This window comes from Poecilia reticulata, linkage group LG7, assembly GCF_000633615.1.
Source record: "Poecilia reticulata strain Guanapo linkage group LG7, Guppy_female_1.0+MT, whole genome shotgun sequence".
Classification (NCBI taxonomy): Eukaryota; Metazoa; Chordata; class Actinopteri; order Cyprinodontiformes; family Poeciliidae; genus Poecilia; species Poecilia reticulata.
Genome location: NC_024337.1, coordinates 23,042,477 through 23,055,147, shown reverse-complemented (window position 1 = coordinate 23,055,147; position 12,671 = coordinate 23,042,477). Strand labels below are relative to the sequence as shown.

The following is a 12,671-nucleotide window of genomic DNA, read 5'->3' as shown; positions in this document are numbered from 1 at the left end:
GGGGGGCATTTTGCACAGGAGAGTCTTCAGAAGAAGGGTTGCCTGGGAGACCAGCCTGGAACCCCTCTTCCTCCCTCCTCCCTGTTTTAAAGGTGCATCAGTAATTAATCCCAAACTATTTCAGGAAAGGCACGTTCCTGTGGGTGGGGTGAAGCCCCTCATAAAACCTGCCGCTTCTGTTTTCATAATGCCACCAATCTCGATGTCATGCCTGCCATTGTCAACATCAAAAGATGGGAAACGCCGAGGGTTTTTTTCTTCTTCCCAATTCCCAGTGTGTGTGTTTGTTTGCGTGTCTGTGTTTGAGGGGGAAGTATAGCCTACACAGAGAAGCAGTGAGAGCCACTCGCATTTTTTCCCCCTCATTATTTAAGCGTATATGCGATCTCTTTTGGTTGCCTTTCCCTTCTTAAGAGTCTGGAGACAACTTCCTGGAAACCTTGCTGTGTAGTGGTGCCAGTCCCCCCCCCCACCCCCATTGCCAACTGAGTGACGTCTCGTATGGAGAGGAAAAAAAAGGGGGGGAGCTGAAAACTCGGCGCGCACACTGAAACCTCTCATTCATTTCGCCCTTAAATGCGACCGGTTGCAGAGACGGGGAAAAAAGAACAGCCGCGGATTTAATTAGCTGGGTTCTCTCAGTCCTCTGCTCAGTGATCGCTCATTTGCGCGGGTATTAATCTTTCTTTCTTTTTCTTTTCTTTTTTTTTTGTCTTACTGTCCCTCTCTCTCGCTCTATCCTGTGCTCTCCCTTTCTTTCTCTCTCTGGAGGCTGAGGAGATGATTATGCACCCATGGGAGACAAACACCACAGCCGAGCCAAGCTTCCCTGCGCTTCCGTGGAGTTGTTATGGCCGGGAAGAATGTCACCCACTTCTGCCGGTGCACAATTTTCATTTTGAGCGCAGATTTTGAGAGATAATCACTGCCCCCTTCCTTTTTTTTCCCCCCCCCACCCCCACGGAATTTGCTTGAATTGCGATTGTTGAGGTATTTCAGATTTGAGCAGAGAGCGGCTTGCCTGTGTTTCCAACAGCCAGTTAATCTTCGGAGTGTGATCACTGATACTGTCCGTCTAATGGATGGGGGGAGCTGAATTACTGTCGGGGGCTTCACTATTCAACAAGCTGCGCTGCTCGCTCCTCCTGGCTGCACAGCGATGGGCGCAGTTTGCCTGAGCCTTTCATTCCGTCTCTCTTCTTCGGCCCAGCTTGTTGAATCTCCACCTTGGTGACTAAAATGGAGATTTTCTAACAAACTTCAAAAATCATCATCAGTCGACTCCGTCTTTGCTACAAAAGTTGAGCATGGCGCGTCCGGGTGTTTGCGTCTGGAGGCTGTTTTGGCTCCTGAGCGCCGTGGTGGATTTTGCGCTGCTCCAGGAGACCTACGCGCCACACTCCATACGGACACAGGGGCACTTGACCCTCGGCGGACTCTTCCCGGTGCACTCCAGGGGACCCGACGGCACGCCGTGCGGGGACCTGAAAAAGGAGAACGGCATCCAGCGCTTGGAGGCCATGATGTACGCGCTGGACCAGATCAACCAGGACGAGCAACTCTTACCCAACATCACCCTTGGCGCACGGGTGCTTGACACTTGCTCGAGGGATACGTACGCGCTGGAGCAGTCCTTAACTTTTGTGCAAGCCCTCATCACAAAGGACACTTCAGACGTGAGGTGCACGAACGGGGAGCCGCCGGTGTTCGTCAAGCCCGAGAAAGTGGTGGGAGTGATCGGAGCCTCGGCGAGCTCGGTGTCGATTATGGTTGCCAACATCCTACGCCTGTTTCAGGCAAGTCTCTGAGCAAGTTTATTTATTTATTTTTCTTGTGTGTGGCTTTCATGTTTTTATTATTTATTTCCCACTGCTGTGAACAATCTCCTGGCATTTGTGCGCTTCAGGGGGGACAGAGGAAGTGGTGCGCCTACTCTTTTCCTCTCTGAGAAGAAGAAATCATTATCATAATGATAATAATAATAATAAAAAAGTGGATATACTTCCCCTGCATAAGTTTTCATTCATATTCTGATCGCGAATTCTGTCCACTTTATAAGTCGTGGGGATTCTAGAAGGGCAGGTGGTGTGAGTTTGGGTGGCTTTCCAAACCACTACACTGTGTGTATGCGACAGCTGAGTGTGCTGTTGCATGTCCCCGGTGGTGCTGAAAGAACAGCTCCCGTCTGTTCCAGTCTCACTCCAGAGTCTGGATGAGTGGGCATTGACAGCCTGACACAATCACACCCAAACTCAACTTCCCCCCTCCTGAGAATAACAGGCCTATTTCATGTGATTGCACATGATTATAGGAGCCTCTTGTACAACGAGACAGCAGGCAGTTCTTTATATATATACATATATTTATATATATAAATTGTTTTAAACCTCAAAGCCTAGATTACAGTTGAGTTGGCTTGCTTTTATCTCCACAAGACCTTGCTTTCAAACTGTTTTCAGCCTTATTGAACTGGATGGCTGCAAGTCAAAGAGACTGAATGTTTTATTTTTAAAGAAAGGTGTTTGTGGCCACATCTCCTTATCTTGCTTACAGTCAGATGCTGGTGCTGCATTCAAACAGGAAGCGGCAGCAGCAGGGCACCAATACACCAAATTAAATATTTAAAGCACAGCTCCATGGTAAAATAACTAATTGCTTGAAACACAACGTAGCTACTCTTGCAAGTGTGCGGGATTGTGAGCAGCCTTTCCTGTGTGCATGGGGACAGTAGAGGAGGAGCTGGAGTGTTTGTGCTAATGATTTGTGGTCGCAGATTGCAACTCGCGGACTTGTCGTGCAGTGTTTTGTTTCAGTTCAATTAGACAGAGCATTGACCTGACAGTAAGTATCAGTTAAACTGCAACTGGAAGACCATCAGCATACTTAACAAGCTTTTAGCTCCTCCATATTTTTCCTTTTTACACGCGCTTACAGAAAGCGCCACAAACATAATACCATCACTTATTTATTTATCGGCTATTTTGTGGGTTTTGAGGCTTAATTGGCTGGACAGATGGACTCCACCACAGCTTTTAGTCTTGCCGCCAGTTCACTTGTTAGCATAAGAAATTTCCATGATAGTAGTTTGGTTAAAAAAATAAACACGCACACGCGCGCACACCCCCACACGCACACACACACACATTCAGTTGTTATTCTAACTTTATTTATTTATTTAATTTATTGATTAGTGTTTGGTTGCGCTGTGCACATCAAATTTCTGTTCATTAATCTCTATGCGAGATCTGTAAGACAGATCACTCTCCAGTTCCCTTCAGTCTCTCCTCCGCCCACCAGTCGGAGCCGCACGTCTGCAAGCGTCAAGGTGTCAGAGTGTAGGTGTAGTTCATGCGCGATGTGGCGCTGAAGCTCGGCTGTCGTAATCAAGCTTGAGGAATCTTTGGAGTGACAGCAGTTGTCATGCAGCTTCATCCATCACTCGGCGTCACCCCCTTGCTTCCCCGAAACTGTTCCCACTTAATCATCATGCCGAAACTGCCACACCTGAATGATGAGAAATTAAGCATTCCTTTGAAAATATTCACCTTAGCATTATCCTGTTTTTTAATAATTCAATGTGCTAGGTGGAACTGATAGAAATGCAACTTTCGGTGCAAGCCTACTCAGTGCCTTGACAAACTATTTACACACATTAAAAAGACTTTGAATTCTTAGACTTTGACATTCTGCAACCAAAAACTTCAATGTTTCTGTTTTGATTTTATGCCGTCGACAAAGAAAGTTATTTAAAGTTATGAAAATTAAAATCTTGGTTTTAATTGATCAGTACTTGTTTGCTGTGTCCCCTTCGTGGCTTGTGGCCAACAGCAAATTGAACTACTTGTGTGTTTTTTTAGACAGTGACTTTGTTTATGCCATTTTCTGTGAAGGTCTCCTCATCTGGCTTGTCGGTTTAGGTGGTCATGTCTTTTTGGTTTGCACTTTTGCCATACCCATCCTGTTTTTGGATGATGGAATTAACCATGAAACGCCTTGAAGTTTGAAGTTGACATCAAAAATGTTAAACATATTGCTGGATATTAATCCTTTTTCATAGTTGGTGCTCAACTAAGAACTCCAATCCTGTGTCCCCTTCATTGTCCTTTGGAATTTGACAGGTTTTTGAACAAAATACAAATGTCCTCATCCCAAGCTGTAATTCATGAGCTATGAACAGATACACCCCCCGCACCCCTGGCAAAAAACAAAACAAAACATTGATTTATTGAGAGAAAAGCATCTTAGGTAAAATGTTTCACAGTAGCTCAATCTGGATGCTAAAGCAGAGTGAGTACTCCTGAAGCCTAATGTCTGAAGTTGCCCTCCTAGCCTACTTACCTCATTGTTCTCCCGGAATATCAATAGGTCATTTGGTGTCTCACTCCTGTGATAAATGAATCATCAGGGAAGCTAAATAATGATCGCAGATTTTATTGCCAGATTCCAAATATCATGGCCCGTCTATTCAAGACATGAGTGGCTGCTGAACTGTTAATGCTGGGAAATTGACATGAGGGATAGATTTTTCTGAGGACCCAGGAGGGTTGATCAATACTGTTGCCATGGTGAGGCCGATTTGCTGCTAAGATGTTTTTATTTCTGTGCCTTTCATGCTGCGTTGGAAATGAGAAGCAACAATGCCACATGAGGAAAATAAATCAATCTGCAGAACTCAGGAATTGTTATCAGCAGCTATGATGTTTTGCACCTTTTCAGGAAAAAAAAAAAAATCGTCCAATCCCTTGTTTTCTGCTCTCGATCATAAGAAGAAGAAGAAGGATGACAGCACAGTTCAAAGTGCGAGGCAACTTTTGTCCATTTGTAAGTTTTAGCCTCTTGAATGAATCATGAAATTGATTTTTATCAAGATGACATTTAACATCAGGGAGTGCGGTCTGCAGTTCAGCATTGCATCTTTTCTGCTGAAGGCTGAGGGAAAAGCCTTGTATTGAATCCAGGTGAACTCCGTCTTGTCCTCCTGTCGGGGGAAGCAGCCCCCTTAGAATAGCTGTCTAAGTGAGGCATTGATGTCCTCTGCTCTCATAGCACTGACAGGCTCCAGTCGGCTCTCCTTTTTCACAGAATCATCGCTGTGACTGATTTGAAGGAGATGGAAGACTTGCAGTGTGATCCATTCAGCTGACAGTGGAGAAGATGGACACAGGAGGAATAAGAAGGGCTCATTGTGTGTGTGAATGTGTGTGTGTGTGTGTGTGTGCGTGCATGCGCGCGCGTGTGTGAGTGACACTACAAGCTCCAAATATGACACTAAATACCAGAGGTTAAGTAAATCGGGTTTTCTGTGGACTTTTGCTTAAGGCAATTAGTCACAACCCTGCTATAATATTCAGCCAGATGATAAATGATAAAAAAAAAAAACGCAGATGGTGTGTCAAATATGCAGGATTATGAGTGGGTAATCATGCATAAGTAGGCACATACTTACAGTGCAGAGCCTTGCAAAAAGCACATTTTCACATTTTGTCACCTTACAGCCAAAAGCTACTATGCTAAGATATGCTGTGTAAGTTACTGTAATTTTATGCGCCAGACCAACACATAGCAGTCTAAATCGTGAAGTGAAAGGCGAAGGATACGTGTTTTTTGAAAAGTTTAGCAAATGAAGTTCGGAGTTCGGGTGAGCAGGGTATATATTGATATATAGTCAATATATCTATTTTTTAAAAAGCCACATTTTGGAGGCTGAATTTTTTTGTCCTGTCGGATTGCACTCCCACAGCATAATGCTGCCATCATCATGTTTCACGTTTGGAATGGAGTGTTCAGAGTGTATAAAGTCTCATCTGACCACATCAAGAAAATGTTTTTGGTCTCCTCTGGTCTGTGGAACATTTCAAACTGAAAACCATTCGGCTATCAATAATAATTGGATTTCTTTGCACTGGTTTTTACTGATTTCTTCAACCCTAACCCAGATTTGTAAAGTGCATGACTAACTGTTGTCCTGTTGGCAAAATCTTTTATCCGAGTTGTGAATCTCAGCAGCTCCTGTGGAGTTACCAAAGACCCGAAGGCTTCCTCTCTGATTAATGCTTTCCTTGCCCTGGCTGTTGTCTCAGGTGGATGGCCATGTTTCAGGCAGTTTTGTAGTTATTATGTTTAAAGCTTGGGATTTTTGTTTTAATAACCTAACAATGTTGTAAGCTTCTCTGCTGCTTTATCTCTCACCTGTCTGTAGTGTTCTTTTAAAATACACACCAATGGACTACATATCAATTGGTTACCTTCTGAGGATAGTTGGTTGCTTTGGTAGAAGCTGAATATAAATGTACACCACGTTGTACAAGTGTTAAAAAAAATCAAATGCCTTTTTGTCAGTATATCAAACAAAATCCCAATGAAACACATCACACATTGCAGTTTTAATGCGACAAAGTGCAAAAAAGTTGTGAACTTTTGAAAAGACCTCTTCATCCTCACAAACTGCTATAATAAAATCGCTGAAGGACAGAAGACAAAGGAGTCCTGTGGACATTTAATAAACCAAATCACTGATTTCAGCTTTTGTGTTTTCTCTCCATCTTTGCTAATGGGCTGCTTCTCGTGCCATTAAACACAGACTTGCCCGAGTACAGTTTAACTTTCTCTACGCTGTAAAATATTGAAAGTAAAGGGAATTATTTCTGTTCACATTATTGTTTATACCATTCAATAGAAAAGGCTTTTGCCTTGCCATTGTGCACGTGTCCCTGTGGGATATAAGGAAGTGGAACTGCAAATGTTTCTAACACCAATAGCTGGAACATACAAGAAATATTGTTAGGATATTTTTAAAAGCTCCCATAAGAAAATTCTGCACGATCTACCCTGTGGACTGATATTAGAGGCGTGTTGGGATATGGATGACTACAATAAGCTACCAAACAGGGCCAATCATAGCCAGGCACTCATTAGCAGGGTGGCTTATTCAAGATAATTAAAACATGAATCAAAATGTTCAGCCCATCTGTAGGGCAGTGCAGTTAGATAAATAATGTATTGAGTTACACTTCTGGCTTCTTAAGGTCATAAAGTCCAGATGGTTATGAGAAACAAATTATTCTTCATAGCATTTTAAAATAATCCTTTAACTTAGATTTTTTATACATCCAGCACAATTCTTTTATTTGCAGCGAAAAGCTCCTCAGTTCAAGTCAAAAATAGATGAATGTTGCGTCAAAAAGCAATAAGTGAACACAAGAACAAGCAGGTGGTTTTTTGTCTCAGAATTAAAGATTCAACTCTTTTTAGGTGAGACAGAAAAAAAGTTTAAACCTTGATGCATTCTTGTATCAACACAGTTGTTAAAACCTCTGACACCATACCATGTAGGACAACTAGGGTGCTATACTTTAACTTTAAGGAATTAAATGAAAATAAACACATTTTATTCCAGAAGAACACATTTACTCAGATTTTGAGAAATCTGACTGTTAACTTAAGTAGCTTTACTTACTAGTAAAAAATACTACATTAAGAAATAAGTTTATTATAAAGTCACTGCTGTCATCAAAGCTTTTAGCTCTTTGTCGGTCATTACTTTTAATAATCGAATTCTTCCTAGAGGTCAAAACTTGAGTTTGTAATCGTCCTCTTTCTGTCTCTACATCTCTCTGGATCCTTCTTCTGTTCGCTCACTTTTCCTGTTCTCACTTCCTCTGTTTCAGATCATTAACCTGTTGATAGATCCAGTGAAGACTTATTTTCAGTAGTCTGACAGAGCCCAGCAATGCTTTTATTAAAATATCACAGTAGTTCAGAGAGTTAAAATTGCAATACACTCTAACAACTTTCCTAGGGTTTTTGGAAGAAAAATAGATCCACAGCATTTTTCCCTCCATACTTCACGGAGTTATAAAAGGTCTCTGACCTCATATTCATCCATGCAGATATACCTGTTCTCTTGTTTGACTAATAGTGAACATGGTTTTAAATCAAAGGTCCTGTACCGTTTAAACGTTTTGTGCTTGTTATGAAGACTTGGTCATCCCAAGATACAACTGTTTGCTGGAGCTCTGGAGTGTTTTATTTTATTTATTTTTGCCTTCTTTATCATCCTACTCACTGGTTTGTCACAGTGTCAGTGGTTTTGAACCATTAAAGATTGCTCTGATTATAAGCGTAGGTAGGGAATTATTTGTTCTTACTATTTCCTAACTCACAAAGATCAACACACAACCGACTTTCCTACGTTTTCCTGTCTTTCCTATTTTAAAGAAAGGCTTAATGTAATTGCCCTCTATGTCACACTGCATTCACACCCCCAGAAAAACAAACAGGAATGGATTACAAAATAAAAGCTCTCACTAACAGACTAGGATAGATGGCTAGATAAACAGATTCATAATTCATCAGTTAGACAGGTGGCTTTTTGCAGGTCTTGTTGTTGATTTTATGTTCATAATAAAAGAATATTTTACTTTTCCAAAATCTAAGATCTACCCATTAACTGGGTTAAACAGCTTCTATAGCTGCTTGATCTTGTTCAGCGTTGTTGAATGGGGGTGGTGTGGTGGCTTAGTGGTTGTCAGTCCATCACAAAACACACAACACTGCATAACACTTCAGTGATTTATGCATGCCATTTCATGCAAAGTGTTGTGTAGGAGACGTTGCACTGCTTGTTTGTCTTGTATTCCTTTCAGAATTATTTTAAAATATAAGTAAACATATAACAACATAAGCATCTGAATTGAAATCAGTGGGCCGTGTGATACAAAGTTGATATTTTAGGACACTATTACCTTCAGTTCAGCGACTCCTTCTACTGGTTATAATTTGAACCCTTTAGGTATTTTGACCAAAATAAACTTGAACTGTCAAAGAGGAGTTGACGCATACTCTGAAGCAAGTAATAAGGATGTCATGAGAAGCAGAGTTGCAAGTATGCTAACAATGGCATTCTGCTGGATGACAGTAACACGCCTTTTGTTTGGTACTTAATGCTTAAACGCTTCTACTTCTGCAGCTCGATGTCCATGCAGTCACGGTGAGCTGCACAACATCAGCTCCTTCCCTCCCCCGTTCCTCCCTGGAATTACTTGCGTTCTTCAAGCATGCAGTTATACAAACAGGAAAACAATCAATCAATACTTACTTAAGGAAAGGTCACTCCCACCTCCTCCTTCAAATTGGCTGGTGTATCGGTGAGTATTGCTGTTTTCTGAGGGCAGAGTTCAGACACGTTGAACTTTTGAAGAAGTCAGCGAGGCGAGAACGGTTTATGTCCCGAAGCAAAAAGCATTCTGGCTTTGAGGGTGAAATACTCGAGGATCACTAGAGGACGCAGGTGAAAGATTTTTTCTTTAGGAATATTTATTGGGATGCTAGGACACAAACACGTTGCCTTAAGAACGTTCTTGCATTTTATCACATTACAAACAAAAGCATTGATATATTTCATGAACCAAAGCAAAACAGCACCTTGTTTTCAAGAGTGTTTACAAGTCTAAATCTGAAAAGGAATTTGCATTTGTACTTGTCCACATACTCTGATACCCTTTAATAAAATCCAGTTGTCACCTTACCTCTGTAATTTTATTTTCAACATAACTCAATTGTTCTCTGTGGCCCTCAAAGGTTTGGTCGCAAAAAATGTCATATTTCGTAAGGCGTATATCAGCCAATGCCAACGGTTAATTTTATGTTTAAATTCTATTTGGGAGTTTGAATTTTAGTGTTTCCATAAGGAAACTCCGATGATAAAAAGTTGCATCTATTTATAAACTTATATATGGACAAATAGGTAAACAGCCTGAGCTGAAGTGCAGTGTTAATAAAATGAATAAATTCAGCCACTGTTAGACAAGTTGTCATTGCTGTTGACACAAAGCTGTTGGGTCAGCCGCCTGCTAAGATGAATTTGTGAACAAGTAATATTAATGTTATTCCCTATGGCCTGGGGGGGGGGCAGGGTTAGCTTTATTTGCAGCAAAATAATAGTTTCCTATATGAAAAAATATATTCTCTAACAAAAGAGAATACATTTGCATTCTGGTCTTCATTTTTTTTCAACACATAGGAGCTTGTTTATTGCTCTTTTGTGTGATTTACAGCTAATAAATCTTTGTTTTGCTGCCTTTAATAAGCACCATGCCTGACTTCTACATCAGTTCAGGGTTTTGGTTGGATAATCTCGACAATTTGACTCTCTGTAGGGTCACACTCTTTATTGTGCTGCGTTTGAGATCACAACAAATGCTGCAATAAACTCACATTGAGGTCACAGCCCAGCCACTCGGAACCGATCATCTCAGTCGCTGTGGAATGTGTGAAGAATATAGGAGTATCAGACTTCGTTGGAAGTTTTGTTCAGCGTTTTTTTTTCCTCTACTGAGCAGAAGGAGCCAGAGGAGAGGAAACCCCATTACGTCGGATCCTCTTACGGGGATGAGTGGAAAGGCACAAGGAGGTCTCTGCCTGCTGCTGCTTCTCCTCTCACTCATTCCTCTGAAAAGTGAAACTTGATTTGAAAACTTGGTTCTGCAGAAAGCCATCCAGCGTGGAGTGAAAGGCGCCACCGCGGAGCCCATTGTAGTCCGTTCAAACAGCATCATCTGTGACCTGCGCGCAACGTTCAGCGCGGGGCATCGGTTTCAAAGCCTCTCAGCTGTTGTGGGTTTATCTTCTGCATGACTAAATGACATCCAACTCTGTTTCTCAGCTCTTATGTAAGTACAAAAGGTCTGTAGAGATGAGTAAGAAGTTTGCCTTCTAAATATGATCTTCTCCTGTTTTTTTTTTTTTTTTTTTTACAAGCACTGATCTTGCAGACCCACAAATCTGCGTAAATGAGTCAAGTAAATTTGCTAAAAGGCTGCTTTTAGTGCTGCCTTTCAGTGTGTCTGGAGCTTCAAAACGCAGCATTGAGTTTCCTTTTCTGTGCTTTGTTCTCTATTTCATCACTTTCCACATCCAGCTCGGAAATCACAAGGCACACTAGAAATTATACTGCACTTAAGACTAATACGGTGGATTTACTTGTCACAGAGAATTCCCTCTTGGGACATGAAAGGGAAAAGGCCACAAAGGTATGAAAACAAGAGAAACACACAAGAGTGTTATACTACATTTCCAAGCAATATAAAAACATTTAATGAAAAGTTTCAGACACACTGGGGCCATAGGGTAAATATTCAGTCACACAAAAGTGACTAAAGGAAGTGGTGGGGGTAAATAAGTGAAATCAATTCGTTTAAAATAAGAAAAATTTAAATTCTTGCAACAGAATCCTAGAGCGTAAAAACAGGCCTGGTGTTTTTCATCAGTCAAACTTGTGTAAAGCACGATTTAAAAAAAAAAGAAATCTAGGTCTGGGCATACACTGCACGGTCGTTGTTTTCAGCACCAACTTGAACAATACGACTACATTGCCGGGTTTAATAATTCACAGCTCACGAATCATGTCCTCACACCCTACGACCTGATGCTCGGATGTGACCTGACTGCTCACACTGTCTGTGCGTTTGCCACACGTAACCTTGAATAACAAAGAAGACAAAGAAAAATCCAGAAGTCAGGAGACGCCCGCCTGAGAATAAAAGAATGCTCAACAAAAGCAAACATGCTTCCCTGGCATTCCTTACCGTTCTGCGTGGAGAAACTTCAACTTTAACTTCATTATAGTTAGCTGCATTCCTCTACTGCAGTTGTTTTGTGTTTGAAAACATCTCGATGTATGCTAATTTGAGGGAGACGAGGGAGCCTTAAATTAAATATGGAAGGATAAATGCTTTTGGAAAAAAAAATTATGTATTTTTATGCATCTTTGAAGACTTCTGAAGTTCAAAAACTCCAGTATTCAAATTTATGCTTATCCTTTTTTGCTGACACGTCTACTTTTAGTCGAGCAACATTTAATAATAATAATAATAGTAATATATATTGTTCAGTGCAATACCCTCAGGAGTGGCGACCAGAATTTCAAACAGACTTGATTTTCATGCAGGCAAATGATTGCTGATTGGAAGCTGGTCGTGAGGTGTTAATCGCTTCTCGTTACACTCTGTAATTCACAATGCATGACAAATACTTTGGCTGAGACTCCACCAGATAGCAAAAACTGTCACACGACTAGAAAGTCGTCTGCTACTGAGCCAAAAGTCACATAGTGTGTACCCAGCTTAAAGCTAAGTATTAAATACATGGATAATTCAGGGGTATCCAGACAATTTTTACAATGCAGGGGTAGGACAACAAACTGTAACCTTTGTGTCTGAAACTGAGTAATTTCTAGCTCCCTGCTAAAGTGTCCATAAAGCTTGAGTAGTTTCACATATCCACATATTTTTGTGCAAATAAAAACCTGAAATGTTTCCCTTGCATATGTATTCAGTTCCTCCTTACGCTGATGCCTTTGAATGAACTGAAGTCCAGTAAAAAATAATGTCCAGGGCAAATGATCTAGTTAATGAATCGATTTCATCCATGTGTCACTTCCAAAGGTGGGCACAGCAGTCAAAAACTTTACTCAAGTTGAAAAACTTGCTTGACTAAAAGTAAACAGTATTTTATGAAAATTCTCAAGAACTGAGCAGCTGATGTCATGTTATGCTATCAGAAAAAAGAATAAATACAATTATGTGAAAATTCTGGCATTTTTAAATAATGTCTTCATGAAACAACAAATGGGACACATTTCTATATCTCATTATTTTAGAAAAAAAATAACT

General features: G+C 40.9%; 1 protein-coding gene across 3 annotated transcripts in view; it reads left to right on the top strand.

The window, feature by feature from the left end:
- LOC103467507 (metabotropic glutamate receptor 7-like) overlaps positions 1-12,671 on the top strand; it is a 166,372-nt gene that overhangs the window by 56,859 nt on the left and 96,842 nt on the right. The window contains exon 1 of one of the 3 annotated variants that reach the window (XM_008413941.2): positions 540-1,796. The exons of the other annotated variants lie outside the window; for them this stretch is intronic. Coding sequence (XP_008412163.1) covers positions 1,308-1,796 — 489 coding nt within the window. The 5' untranslated portion in view covers positions 540-1,307. Of the gene's footprint in view, positions 1-539; positions 1,797-12,671 lie in introns of those variants that run through there. 3 annotated transcript variants of the gene reach the window in all.